Source organism: Chiloscyllium plagiosum, chromosome 4 (genome assembly GCF_004010195.1).
Source record: "Chiloscyllium plagiosum isolate BGI_BamShark_2017 chromosome 4, ASM401019v2, whole genome shotgun sequence".
NCBI classification, from domain to species: domain Eukaryota; kingdom Metazoa; phylum Chordata; class Chondrichthyes; order Orectolobiformes; family Hemiscylliidae; genus Chiloscyllium; species Chiloscyllium plagiosum.
This window is the reverse complement of record NC_057713.1, coordinates 125,680,338-125,695,658: the sequence shown is the minus strand read 5'-3', so window position 1 is coordinate 125,695,658 and position 15,321 is coordinate 125,680,338. Positions and strand designations below refer to the sequence as shown.

General features: G+C 41.7%; 1 protein-coding gene across 5 annotated transcripts in view; it reads left to right on the top strand.

Moving 5' to 3' along the window:
• Nucleotides 1-2,338: 2,338 nt before the first annotated feature.
• LOC122549394 (hepatocyte nuclear factor 4-gamma-like) overlaps nt 2,339-15,321 on the top strand; it is a 135,819-nt gene continuing 122,836 nt past the window's right edge. For 2 of the 5 annotated variants that reach the window (XM_043689142.1, XM_043689144.1), the window contains exon 1: nt 2,339-2,566. Coding sequence is in view for 2 of the 5 variants with exons in the window: in XM_043689138.1 (XP_043545073.1) it covers nt 2,688-2,838 (151 nt within the window). In the remaining 3 variants the exon portion in view is untranslated. Of the gene's footprint in view, nt 2,567-2,640; nt 2,839-15,321 lie in introns of those variants that run through there. The other 3 variants (XM_043689138.1, XM_043689137.1, XM_043689143.1) reach the window with 3 other exon arrangements.

Here is a 15,321-nt window from a genome sequence, read left to right as displayed (position 1 = left end):
GAATCATGTCTCACATCTACTCAAGAATGGCATGGACATTAGTGGAATTAATAAAGAAGAACGATCACTAAAAAGCCCCAAATTAAAACAAGATGGGGTCCCGAATGTCAGAAGAATTGCATGCAAAGGCATCAATGGTGCTAAATAGATAAATCAACTTTGAAGAAGTTTTTTGAAGAAGTAACAAAGAAGATTAATGAGGGCAGAGCGTAGATATGATCTATATGAACTTCAGTAAGGCGTTCGACAAGGTTCCCCATGGGAGACTGATTAGCAAGGTTAGATCTCATGGAATACAGGGAGAACTAGCCATTTGGATACAGAACTGGCTCAAAGATAGAAGACAGAGGGTGGTGGTGGAGGGTTGGTTTTCAGACAGGAGACCTGTGACCAGTGGAATGCCACAAGGATCGGTGCTGGACCCTCTACTTTTTGTCATTTACATAAATGATTTGGATGCAAGCATAAGTGGTACAGTTAGTAAGTTTTCAGATGACACCAAAATTGGAGGTGTAGTGGACAGCGAAGAGGGTTACCTCAGATTGCAACAGGATCTGGACCAGATGGGCCAATGGGCCGAGAAGTGGCAGATGGAGTTTAATTCAGATAAATGTGAGGTGCTGCATTTTGGGAAAGCAAATCTTAGCAGGACTTATACACTTAATGGTAAGGTCCTAGGGAGTGTTGCTGAACAAAAAGACCTTGGAATGCAGGTTCATAGCTCCTTGAAAGTAGAGTCGCAGGTAGATAGGATAGTGAAGAAAACATTTGGTATGCTTTCCTTTATTGGTCAGAGTATTGAGTACAGGAGTTGGCAGATCATGTTGTGGCTGTATAGGGCATTGGTTAGGCCACTGTTGGAATATTGTGTGCAATTCTGGTCTCCTTCCTATTGGAAAGATGTTGTGAAACTTGAAAGGGTTCAGAAAAGATTTACAAGGATGTTGCCAGGGTTGGAGGATTTGAGCTACAGGGAGAGGCTGAACAGGCTGGGGCTGTTTTCCCTGGAGCGTCGGAGGCTGAGGGGTGACCTTATCGAGGTTTACAAAATTATAAGGGGCATGGATAGGATAAATAGACAGTCTTTTCCCTGGGGTTGGGGAGTCCCATATCTAGAGGGCATAGGCTTAGGGTGAGAGGGGAAAGATATAAAAAAGACCTCAGGGGCAAATTTTTCATGAAGTGGGTGGTACGTGTATGGAATGAGCTGCCAGAAGATGTGGTGGAGGCTGGTACTATTGCGACATTTAAGATGCATTTGGATGGGTATATGAATAGGAAGGGTTTGGAGGGATATGGGTCGGGTGCTGACTAGATTGGGTTGGGATATCTGGTCGGCATGGACGGGTTGGACCGAAGGGTCTGTTTCCATGCTGCACATCTCTATGATTCTATTTGTGCCACAACAGTGCTCAGTATGTCCATTTCCAATGATACATTGGCCTCTTGTTGCCAAGACTGGAACATGCGATTTAAAATGAGATGGCAGATTTTGTGATGGATTCAATTTCCTTCAACATCGGTGGACCATTTAGTTCGGATTTGTTAAATTCTATGAAAATGAACTTATACTTTACCCACATGGCAAAACAACATTGTCTTGAAGAATTTAGCCTCTCTGTTACTCTGAATCTGATACAATATTTAGGGTGATATGGTGGCTCAGTGGTTAGCACTGCTGCCTCACAGCACCAGGGACCTGGGTTTGATTCCACCCTTAAGCGACTGCCTGTGTGGAGTTTGCATATTCCCCCCCCGTGTCTGCGTGGGCTTCCTCTGGGTGCTGCAGGTTAGGGTGGATTGGCTGTACTAAATCGCCCCATAGTAGTGTCCAGGGATATGCAGGGTGGTTGGGTTAGCCATGGGAAATGTGAGGTTATAGGGATGGGGTGGGTGGAATGCTCTTCGGAGGGTCTGTGTGAACTTGATGGGCCGAATGGCCTGCTTCCACACTGTAGGGATTCTGTGCATATTCAATTCAATCCCCCCCCCCCACCCCCCCCGATTTATATCTGGACAGAAACGGGAGAGGGTAAGGACAGTGTGGGTTCACAAAAGTGTATTTAACAATAAGCCAAAATTGTTGAAGAAAGAATCCTCAAAAAAAGTCATTCACTTATTTCGGAGCAACACTGAGTGACCTATAGCGATATAAATGAGAATGTGGCTCCTGCTGAGATCACACATCCAGTGTGTGAGTGCCCTTGTACCGTTCTGATTACAGTATACTGCAGTAGAGAGAGAGAGAGAGAGAGACAGAAAATCCAGGTGACCTGGGGAACCGGGAGGAGCCTGAGGGAAGGTGAGAACGGTTTCTGTTTTGTTCGCTGGGTTTCTACTTGTCACGAAAAGCAGTGACTGATCGTCATGTGAAATGTTGCAGACACCGAATCCTTGCAGAAGCGTGTATAGTATCCAAGGGAAGAGCAGCAGTTCTGCCCATCTACACAAAACTCCTTCAGCCACCCCCAGAAGTTCAAAAGAAATAAGTCAAGTCGAAGCTGATTGAGAGGCAACAACAGGGAAGGGCTAAAGTGGTCACTGGGTGAAAGTGGTGTGGAGCCTGGTAAGTGCCTTCGATGTTAGTTACTGTTTAACATCTCCACCCACTTTGGAGTTGATCCAATGATCGAGACAGTGACAGGTTAGGAGGGCCCCGGCGCCTGGGACTGAACTACACACAGCAGATGGGTAGGACGCACCTTGATGCTGGCTTGGCAGCTAAACTGAGGGGGGAGGAAGGTGCTTGTCAGCTCCCCGACTTCTCTCCCAGCTCTCTGTATCCTTGGGTGGCCCTGGCCGATGACGAGAAGCAGACGGGCCGCGGTTTAAGAAAAGGTAAGACTCAGCAAGTTGTTTTATTCATCAGACCTTCCTCCCCCACCCGCCTTGTGTGAACCGTATGGTGTGAGATATCTGAACAACAGGCGGCACACGTGATAGCAGCAACCCCACTCGCAACTTCTTATACCTGGAACTGACCTTTTCCTTTGTGTCCCAGTTTGTTACTTGAGCCTTCTGAGAATTCCAAGTATTGGGGGGTTTTTTTTAAGAAGAAATATTTTTTTCAGCTCTTTTCTTTGACCTCCCCTTAAAGAATATTATCATTTTCAGCCTCCAGTGTCCATGTGAGGAGTTTTGATTTGCTGGGGGGTTAAACCATCAGATTGGTGGGACACAGACTGGTTTCATGACACGGATTGTTGATAAACATGACCTGAAATGCTGAGCTGTAGTGAAGTGCTATTTATATCAAGCAACGACCTGGAATTTCGTTACTAGGGGACAGTCACTTGGTGCTCTGGCTTCAGAAATGTACTGTATTGTTTTGCAATTTGAATCAGGCGGGTTCTTCAGACTCAATGTGGCTTTTCTAATTGAATTGTTACCCCGATTAACTCCGGTGGGGGTTTCTGAAACACTCAGTTTAGGTACGTTGTGGTAAGTTCTGAAATTGATACAGGGAAGGGAAAAAATGAGGAAACTGTGCAACCATTCAGAGTAGGGCCAACCCATATTTACTCACCCAGTTCAAACATTTGTGTAAATAATGAGCCAAATTTCCGTTGTCTTAGTTTCTGCCTGTTAACACTTTGATATGCTGGGAGACCTCGTCCATTGACTCCCATCTGTTTCTAAAGCAACCCAAAGCGCATATTTACTCAGAGGTGGGGTCAACAGTTTTTAAATTCTGGTGGACTACAGCAATGCTTTACGTTAATCGCGGCAATTAAGTGACGATGTGGAAGAGATGTGGGCATTTTCAAAATGCACCTCCAAATGAAAGCGACTTCTAAATGTTTTCCAAATGTAAGGCGACTTTTGCACACTAAGACGACCATGGGTTCTCTCGTTGCTAACTAGATTGTGTACAGTTAGGACCGAAATAGTATAAGTGACAAATCATCTGAGTTTTGTTGCAAACATATGACGTGCAGTAGTAATGTGCACGATCAAAGCAAAAGATCTGTTTGATATATAGGTCATCCATTTTTCATTGTAAAGTGTCAGACTATGTACAAAACCTTTAACAGCAATTGGGATAAACTACCAGAACTGGTTCATTTCGGACGTTGTTCTGCACATACTTGTCGATTCTGGCGACTCAAGCGATTACTGTCAGTCATTTTGTGGCATATGAATAAACCTATTTTTGAGTTACTAAAATTCTGATAATTGTTAAATAATGCAAAAATGCCTAGACAGCACATTCTTCTTCATTCCAATGTTTCCATGCTCCATAAGGATAAAGATTACCTTCGGTAAGTTTTGGAAATGCACAAGTTAGTCATTTGTGTTTTTTTTTTCTAAAAGCATGTCATAATGTCACAGACAGCTGGGTCCCCTACCCCTTACATTGTGTACAGTTCTGGAATTTATGCCACTCTACCAGATCATTTCAAAGCCCCTTCCCCCACCTCCACCAACAGCTTAATGTTTCTGTTTGACCGTACAGAGCTAAATGTTTGCAGCCTTTCAGTGGGAGTAAGTTAGATTAGTCAGACATGTCGACTATCCCCTCATTGGCACACCCTGGATTTGTATTTCTACAGATTTCCTAGGAGACTGTTAACCCTGGGTGATGTGCTACAAAATATCCTGAGGTGCCTTTTCGATACACTTATACAGTGCTATACTTTATTGAGTGTTGTGAGTGACACAGGCAGCCACATGGAAAACACATGAAACGGGCAAGGTTATTCGCATAGAAAAGACTAAACAGCTTTTTAAATTTTTTTTTTAAAAGTGCACTCAGCAGCAGTGTGGCAGTACTTGTATGGTACAAATTCTGGCTTTGACTTAGAACGTTATCAAAAAGAAACTAAATGTTTCCATTTTTAGATCAGCATGTTAGTACCAAAGACTAAATATTGTGAGAAATAATCTGTTAATGTTTGGTGACATTATCACCGTTGGAATGCCTCTTGCATGGTTGTAATACCTTGACTTGCCAAATGTGCTTCAGATTAACAGAATGTAAGTGTAAGGAATGATGCATTGCAATTGATTCTCATGTTATTCAGAACAGATTTGGTACATAAGCAGAGTAAAGCAGGAAAATCTAGCCAGTAACAGTACTGAAAATAGTAATGTCCAGCAAACACCATTACATGCAACAAATTACTTCAGTAAACAGTGGGGAGTCACCAGTGTTGCCTGAAGCTTAGACCTTTACATCTCTTAAGTGTTAGGAATTCATTAGCACAAGTGTATATTGAAATTTTGGTGCTAGTTTATGTTGAGATATTGACCAGGATGACTGGTGCCTAGTACAAAATCGAGGATAGATTATACTTAATCCTTTCAAGTTGACAAATATCAATTTAATAGCATGGCACTTCTGTCAAACAAGAACTTTGACTTACAGGTTCTGGTTCATATCTAGCTAAAGCAACAGCAGTATTAGTGTGCTGTATCTTTTACACTGTTCTCTCTCTGAGATAGATAGAACCTGAGTGACTTGTTAAAGCTTCTTAAATCACAACTCAATGTAGATTTATCAAAGAACTCTTGTTTTATTTCCTTCGATCCAAATGAAGGGGTTGATAACAATTGGCATCTTGAGCAGGCAGTCTAGTATCTGCAATGTATTTGTTATGAAGGCAGTGTTAATGAGGCATGTTAGTTATAATATAAGTCACGTCTATATGAAAGGGAAATTATACCTGCCAAATCTGCTATTAGTTTTTTTAAGGGTTCAATTAAAAAGACATTTAAAGGGAAGCTAGTGGATGTAGCATCTTTAGATTTTCAAAAAAGGCATTCAATAAGGCGCCACGAAAAAGGTTATTGTACAAAATTAGGGCTCATGGGCTAAGAGATAACATTAGCATGGATACGTACATGAAAAATAAATATTTGGAGAGACCAGGGCCAAGTGCAGTTAGATGGGAATAGGTTAGTTTGGGAACGTGGTCGGTGTGGACTGTTTGGACTGAAGAGTCTGTTTCTATGCTGTATGACTCTGACTGTGACTATGATAGATACACAGCACAGAATAGCGATAAGGTACTGAAGAGTTCCAGTTCTGAAGAAAGGTCACTGGATCTGAAATGCTAACCTTGCTTTCTCTCCACAGATGCTGCCAGACCTGCTGAGATTTTCTGGCAACTTCTGATTTTGTAGCAATAAACAGGAGACTTTCAAATTAGCAGGCAGAACCTAATGAAAAGTTGAAACCTTAGCTATTTGCAATCTTTTAATGAGTTAAATGGTGATACCAAGAGTAATGCACCCAAGACTGCTGATAATACAATGTTAGGTCAGACAATGAGCTGTGAGGAGGACACAAAACTGTTGCAGTTTAAGAGATTGATCAGAATGTTGAAAGATAGAGAATAATGTAGGGAAATGTGAGGCTATTCAGTTTGCTACGAATGATAGAAATGCAGAATATTTAAAATGGTGAGAAGCTATTTAGTTTTGATTGATAAACAAACTCAAACCTTTGAGAACAAAGAACACAAAGTTAGTGTACAGATGTGGCAGTGAAATTGGGAAGACAAATGTCCTTCATTTCAACAGGAGTAAAGTACACAAAAAGGGAAAATTTTCTACAATTGTACAGGGCTTTGGTGAGACTGTAGCTGAAATATTGCGCATAGTTTTGATATCCATTTAGAAGTAAAGATATCCATGTCCTTGAGGCAATGTTGGGAATGTTCAGTATTATTGATTCCTATGATAACAGCGTTGATCTCTGAGAAGATGTTGAGTAAATTGTGACTTAAACAAGGTTCCTTAATTACCCTACTTTGCATTTAATTGTTACCTACCACTTTTCTTTTCATTGGGCATGAAGACTTGGCTGGACATTGGGATTGGAGCCACACATTGGCATCGCAGCTGGTAGTGACAAGTTGTTGGTATGCTTATCTCTAATTCAGACTCTGAACTTGACTGAAAACTTGTTTCATTGTTTCCCCTGACCTGAGATTCTAGAAAACAGGGGCACAGCCTCAGGACAAGGGGTTGATCATGTAAAACCGAGATGGGAAACTTGTTCATGCAGAGAATTGTGAAAATCAGGAATTTGTTATTGCAGAGGATTGTGAATGATCATGTTCCTTTTTTTTTGCTGTTCTTATTTTCTTTGGGAGAGTCTAAAATATCAATAAACTCCCTAAAAGGGAAGATTCAGGAAACCAAGAGAATTAGGCACCTTCAGCTGAGTTATACAACTGGAGAAGGGCTGAAGAAGGGCTTATGCCCGAAACGTCTATTCTCCTGTTCCCTGGATGCTGCCTGATCTGCTGCGCTGTTCCAGCAACACATTTTCAGCTCTGATCTCCAGCAGCTGCAGACCTCACTTTCTCCCCAACTGGAGAATATACCTGATTAATCTGAGTCTCTGGACTGGATCACTAAAGACATGACAGAATGAATGAGTGTGGTTATTGTTGTGATGACCTCAGAGCTGGTAAAGGCTCAAGGGCTTGGCATAGTATATCTCCAGCTACAGAAAAACAAATGAGATCTCTGAGAGGATAAGTAGTAATGAGTTGCTCAACTAGTGTATTTTTATGGGAAAAGTGAGGACTGCAGATGCTGGAGATCAGAGTCGAGAGTGTGGTGCTGGAATAGCACAGCAGGTCAGGCAGCATCCGCCGAGCAGCCGAATTGTCATTTCGGGCATAAGCCCTTCGTCATGAAATTCCTGATGAAAGGTTTTTGCCTGAAATGTCAATTCTCCTGCTTCTCAGATGTTGCCTGACCTGCTGTGCTTTTCCAGTACCACACTCACGACTAGAGTATTTTTATACCAGATCTCCAAATAACAGAGTGGATTAATGTGAAAGGTCACCCACAAGTTCACATTCTGCCCTCAGTGGTCATTGGCCACAACGTGGAATCCATTATTTGGTTCTTGAATACATAAACATAAAATAGATAGCATCCTTGGAAAAGTTAGCAGAACCCTCGTATTGCTCACCAGCTATAGTAGATCAATACCTGTCCCAGCATGAAAAATCCATTCTGGTTGGGCCATGAACCTTTTAAAATCATATGTTCAGGATTTGTTAACTCCATCACCACACTGCTCCAATCAGTTATCAAATTAGATCTATTCCCTTTTTAAAGAACCTTTCAGAGACTAACTGTGGACAGTCATTCTGCTACAGGAAGCAATAACCCATCTGTTAAAATTGACATCAATATTGTTCTGTAGACTGACATATCTGCATTTAAGAGCTTTGCCAAAATAAAAGCAGTAAGCGGAATAATGTTTTTATTCATTCATGCTGGCTAGGCCACCATTTATTGCCCATCTCTAGTTGCTCTGGAGAAGGTGGTGGTGAGTTGTTTCCTTATACTGTTGCAATTCTTGAATTACAAAAGCAGAAATTGCTGGCAAAGCTCAGCACGTCTGGCAGCATCCATGGAGAGAAAGCAGAGTTATCATTTCAGGATAAATAGACAAGGTCTTTTCTGTTGGGTGGGGGAGTCCAGAACTAGATGGCAGAGGTTTCGGGTGAGAAAGGAAAGATATAAAAGGGGCCTAAGGGGCAACTTGTTCACACAGAGGGTGGTGCGTTTATGGAATGAGCTGCCAGAGGAAGGGGTGGAGGCTGGTACAATTACAACATTTAATAGGCATCTGCATGGGTACATGAATAGAAGGGTTTAGCGGGATATGGGAGGAGAAAGTGAGGTCTGCAGATGCTGGAGATCAGAGCTGGAAATGTGTTGCTGGAAAAGCGCAGCAGGTCAGGCAGCATCCAGGGAACAGGAGAATCGACGTTTCGGGCATAAGCCCTTCTTCAGGAATGAGGAAAGTTTGTCCAGCAGGCTAAGATAAAAGGTAGGGAGGAGGGCTTGGGGGAGGGGTGTCGGAAATGTGATAGGTGGAAAGAGGTCAAGGTGAGTTGAAATCTTTGAGGAGAACAGGAGCGTTTCAGAGAACACCTCTGGGACACCCGGACCAACCAACCCAACCACCCTGTAGCTCAACATTTCAATTCCCCCTCCCACTCCACCAAGGATATGCAGGTCTTTGGACTCCTCCATCGTCAGACCACAACAAAACGACGGTTGGAGGAAGAACGCCTCATCTTCCGGCTAGGAACCCTCCAACCACAAGGGATGAACTCGGATTTCACCAGTTTCCTCATTTCCCCTCCCCCCACCCTGTCTCAGTCAAATCCATCAAATTCAGCACCGCCTTCCTAACCTGAGATCTTCTTCCCGACCTCTCCGCCCCCACCCCAATCTGACCTATCACCCTCACCTTGACCTCTTTCCACCTATCACATTTCCGACGCCCCTCCCCCAAGTCCCTCCTCCCTACCTTTTATCTTAGCCTGCTGGACAAATTTTCATCATTCCTGAAGAAGGGCTTATGCCCGAAACGTCGATTCTCCTGTTCCCTGGATGCTGCCTGACCTGCTGCGCTTTTCCAGCAACACATTTCCAGCTTAGAGGGATATGGGCCAAGTACTGCAAATGGGACTAGATTAGGTTGGGGTATCTGGTTGGCATGGACGAGATGGACCATAGGGTCTGTTTCCATGCTATATATCTCTACGAATGTATGATTCTATGACTGCTACAGAATCCCTTTCCCCACAGCCTCTTCCCTTTTGGTTTGCTTCTGACCCTTTCTTCCCTCCCTGCTTTGTTCCCAAATCTCTTTCCCACTCATCCCATACCTATTCTCCCTGTGTTCCTCTCTGTCTCTCTCTCTCTCTGTCTCTCTCTCTTTCTCTCGATCACTCTACCACTCACTCTATTTTCCTACTGACTTTCACAATGAAACCGACGTGGATTAGACTTCTGCTTGCATGCTGATCCTACTCTGCTTTGACCTCAATTCCTGGGTTTCAGTTGTAAATAATGCAAAACCTGCTTCTACTGGGTGCCACAGTCATTGGAAGGAAACAAAGTAAATTACTGCTGCTTTCCTCACTTGCTGCAGCACCAGGATAAATGTGTGGCACTTGAGAAAAGGCTTTGAAGGTATCCTGAAGAATTTTTGAAAATGCTTCAATGCACTACACCCGATATTAGGACAGGTAGGAGGGTATGATGGCCATTATTAGGATTTCAACTTCAGCAGGGACATCATATTGATGTTCAATCATGTATTCTTAGGATGGTAAATGAGACTGGTACCACTTTCGCCAGAAGGCAGGAAAATTGGCTGATGTATCTCAATCCATGCCCTGTCCATCATCTGATTGTGATAAGCTAGTTACAGGTGAGGCACCTAATTTCTTACGCATGGGAAAGAAATTAGTGCTGGTTTTGTGGTTTGTTAGGCAGTGCAGATTTCTCTGTCCCATTTCCTGTTTGTCCCCTAATGGCCCAATTTCAGATTGAGTAGGGTAACAAAATAGGAAATGTGGCCCTTGAACCTGCAATAAGATTGTGATTGCTCTTGGACTCCAAGTCCATCTTTCCACCTGCTCCCCACAGTAGTGGAAGAGGAGTAGGCCATTCAGCCCCTCGAGCCTGTTCCACCATTTAATAAGATCATTGGCTGATCTGTAGCCTAACTTCATATACCTGCCTTTGGCCGATATCTCTTAGCACCTTTGCATAACAACAAATTATCTATCTCCAATTTAAAACTAACAACTGACCCAACATCCACAGCTATTTTTGGAAAAGAGTTCCAAAAAACCTATCACCCTTTGTGTACAGAAGTGCTTACTAACATCTCCCCTGAATGCCCGGGCCTAGCCTTCAACATCGACAGCAAACAAGCTTCCATAACCATCGGGTGTTGAAAATTCCAACGATTCACAAACCTTTGAATGAAAAAATTAATCCTCAGCTGAGTTTTCAATGTGTGGCCCCTGATTCTGAAATTGTGTCCTTGAGCATTAGATTCCACACTCAGTGAAAATAATAATCCCTCAGTTTTGACCCTGTCAAGGTCCTCAGGCACGATTTCATGAGATCACTTTATGCTTTTCAAAACTCCAGAGTAAATGGATCTAATTTTGTACTCCCTCAGCCAAAGGGCTAATCTAGGCTTGTGTAGAGCTTTCTGTTGCTGTAGTATCCCTGAATGTGCACAGAGGTGAATATTGGAGTGCAGTTATCTTAATCCACCAGCTCTGTAATATATACCCAATTACTGCTAATGTGAATTATTTTCAACTAATTTTACTGCATGTGGTAATTCTAATCAGTAGTGTCAGAGAATAAGTCACAGGTTTATTCCATCAATAGATTTACTTGGTTAAGGATTTGATCTGGCTTTGACCTATGCTGAGACTCCGATTGAAAATTTTATCGATCCATAATTCTTGGAAAGATTCATTTAGTTGTAATGTACCCAGAAAAAAAAACTCTACATTCTCAGCATTACCAAAAGTAGAACATTTTTCAAAGCTTAGTTAGCCAATTGCAAATTGAAAATGCATTTTTTCCCAATGTTCATTAAGATGTTATGTCACAGAAGTAAAACACTCTAATGTGTAGATAGACGATAACTAGATATGATTTCTAGAAATACTATGCGTAGAATTGCAGATGTTCCCATTAAATATTTCTAAATTTATGCAGATGTTAGGCACGGTGGCTCAGTGGTTAGCACTGCTGCCTCACAGCACCAGGGTCCCAGGTTTGATTCCAGCCTCGGGCGACTGTCTGTGTGGAGTTTGTACATTCTCCCTGTGTCTGCGTGGGTTTCCTCTGGGTGCTCCGGTTTCCTCCCACAGTCCAAAGATGTGCGGGTCAGGTCAATTGGCCATGCTAAATTGCCCATAGTGTTAGGTGCATTAGTCAGAGGGAAATGGGCCTGGGTGGGTTACTCTTTGGAGGGTCGGTGTGGACAGGTTGGGCTGAAGGGCCTGTTCCCACACTGTAGGTAACCTAATCAGAATTAAAGAATAAAATGAAGATTAAGGATCTTGAGCGTACACTATCGACAAGTATTCAAGGCTCCATGAAGAGAGGTAAACAAAGCATGGAGTAAACTTGGTGAGTGAGTGTAAAAATCTATGTGAAAATGATGTTTGCTTATAGAGTGGGTTGTGAAATGAATTATACAGCATCTCTGAAATTGACAAAATTGCCCTCTTGATTCATATTGATGCAATCTTATGTAATATGATGCTGAGAATTTTGCTCAATACCAATGCTTGAAAAAGGCACTTTTGCAATGCAAAGGTAGGGCATCAGCTTCATCATAATGACACATTGTTAAAAATTGGTCAATATCATGTCCGGGCTGGATCAAGCAGATGGGGAGAAGCTGTTCCTGACTGTAAAAATAACAAGAAGGCGAGGGCATTGATTTAAAGTGATGTGTGAATGAAGCAGTGGTGCTGTGAGAAAAACAAATCTTTTCACCTGCCTGGAAGTGTGGTAGAAGCAGGTTCGATTGAGGCTTTTAGGAAGGTTTTGGAAGCTTATTTGGATAGGAATAGTGTACAAGGGTACGGGGAAAAGTAAGAGGTTGGCACTAAGTAATGATGCTTGTTTGAAGAGTTGGTGCAAGCTTTCTTTGCAATTCTGTGAAGTAACTTTTACATAGCACCAGATCAGGCCCTTCAAGTATTCATTAATTTGTGAAAGAATTTAGCAATTAATTGGTGTACAGCAAGGTCTTACAAATAGCGAAGATGTGAATCACAAGCTAATTAGTTCTAGAGTGTTCAGTATTGTACTCAATATCAGCCTAAATAGATTTTAGTCCATATTTCTGCCAAATTGGATAATCCCTGGAAGTCTTTATGAATGGCAGATAGAATTTCATGCTGGGATTCTCACCCCATTTCTTGCATAATTCCTGGCCCGGAATAAAGGTACTTTTTTGATCTCTCTTTTCTTTTTTGTATCCGGAAGTGTTATCATACAAAACTAAACAGCTTTATCCCCATCACAGAATCATCCATTCTTCTTTCCATCTATTATCTGCCACCACTTAAATTATCCATGTTTCCAAATGGCACGGATTTTCCAGCAAGAGCAATACGGATCACCGTAGATCAAAGTGGTGTTGGAAGGGGAGATAAAGCATTCCACCCTTGGTAGGGTCTACTTCTCAAAAAGCTTTGAGAGTACTGTTGGTGAATACTGCATGCTCCCTCTCCAAGGACACCCAGAATAAGTATGCTCGTAGGCATCCTATATGAAGCATGTCTGCCTTTGATAGTCCTTTAATCCTCAGCTCTACGATAGTAATGAAATCGGACCTGTCTGTATTAGACTTGTGTTTCAGTGGTACAGAGGAGTTGTGAACTATGGATAAGTCAAAGTCCCACTTTTTAACTGAAAAGGAAATGCAGCCACCTGCTTGTGGAAACATTTTGATCAGCTATTTGCTGTGAAATAGAGAGAGAAAAAGTAACACCTGTTGTTGTAGCTTCCGTGAGATGCATTGTTTTAAAATGTTGGCTGTTTAGCCTGTTCCAAATGCTTGGCTGAAGTTCAAATGTTTATGAATCATTTACTTCAGCAGGGGATTATGTAACCCATATGAATGACATCTTACAAACATATGAAAAGACTAAAGCAGTAATTGCTCAAGAAAATTGAGCAAGTCAGATTGAGTGTGGCAGCAAAGACATTTAGCAAACGAATCAGATTTGCACACTGTGGAAGCATTTGGCCCATCGGTTCCACACCAACCCTCTGAAGAGCATTTCACCCAGACCCACCGTATCCCTGTATTTCCCATGGCTAACCTACTTAGCCTGCACATCCCTGGACAATTTAGCACGGCCAATCCACATAACCTACACATCTTTGGGGAGAATGTGCAAACTCCATACAGACAGTTGTGCAAGGCTGAAACTGAACCTGAGTCCCTGGTGCTGGGAGGCAGCAGTGCTAACCACTAAGCTACCATGCTGCCATAACATTGAGAACTGTGGAATTAGGGGAGGGTGGGAGGAATCTCTCAACTGCTTAGAGCCGTTCCTGGTATAAAGGAAGATGGCTGTGATTGTTGAATACTTAAAGTATCAACAAAATATGTATTTTTTCAGTAATTTAATTATGTAATTGTTTATCTATGTTTTGTAAACTTGAAAAATTAAAGGTATTTTACCGAGCAGTTGTACGCAGAAGTCACATTAAGAATGATGGTAGAAATGGCTGAAATGAGATCAAATTATGAAGTTCAAGTCATTTAGCTCATTGAACTGAAGCCTTTGCTTGTGCTGAAGGTTTCGATATGTCTGTAACTTTATCTGTTGAGAATTAGTGATAACTGTGATACAATTCTCATCAGCTAATTGTTAGTTCATTGTTAAGAAGTAATTGAATCTGTGCATAATATAAAGACATCAGATAGCTACAAAGGATGACCTTGAATTGTTTAATATTTGCATTTTCTTGTGTAAATCTCTTCACAAATTAAAGCTAGATTAATAAGGATAATCTGGAAAAGTAAGGCATCAAGGAAAACTTCCAGGCCCATAGTTCACTGGAATGTCACTACTGTCAAAACATCCCATTAGTTAAACTTGATACTCAAGTGGTAAATTGTTGCCAAAGTTTGCAGGATTTGGAAAGAGTACAATGCAGAAGCATTGTAACTGATACTTGGTGTGATAACCTCACTACTAACAGTGTGAGTTAGCTTTAAACTCAACATCAAACCTTCGGAATGTATTCCCCTCCACCTAAGAAGTGATATAAGATGAGACAACAATGCAGAAACTGAAGTGATTTACTTCATGGAGACAGATTGATAGTGTTCTATTCTTTAATGAGTCTGAGTACCTAACAGCATGGAATTAGCAGACGATGATTTTAAGTCAGAACTGTTGCTTTGTTGGTGCTCACTGCACTGTCAATCAAACTCTCACCTCCATAGCATCAACAGCTAATGAGCCTACCTTTTTACCTACTTATCGGTTATTGAAGTCTTGTATTTGGTTAGTCGATGCAGAAACTGCAAATATCAGAAAATTAGAGAGATAAACAGGAGATTTCATTTTTAGGAAACTTGTCCAAGGAGGTCAGGGTTTTCAGTTCCCATTGGCACAATGCACAATGCATTGTTAGGAAAGGTAAAATGACACACTCGAGATTTAATGTAACTATAATAACAAGTAACTTGAAAAGTTAAACCTTACAAAATGTGCAATGACATATACAATCACAACTATAATAATACGTGAGTGAATAATATGGCTGAAAAGCTGAAACTACTTTTAAAAATGTTTCCTCATTATCCAGGTACGATCTCATTTAAATTGGGTGGAAAACTAGTAGTTTTATTTAACATTTCAATTAATTAGATGAAAGTTCAGCAAATCTTTTCAAATAAGAAAGGCAATCACAGGATCTGATCGATATTTTGCAGATAAAGACCAGCTAAGGTTGAATTGTAACGGGGAGATTGCAACCTCACATTTC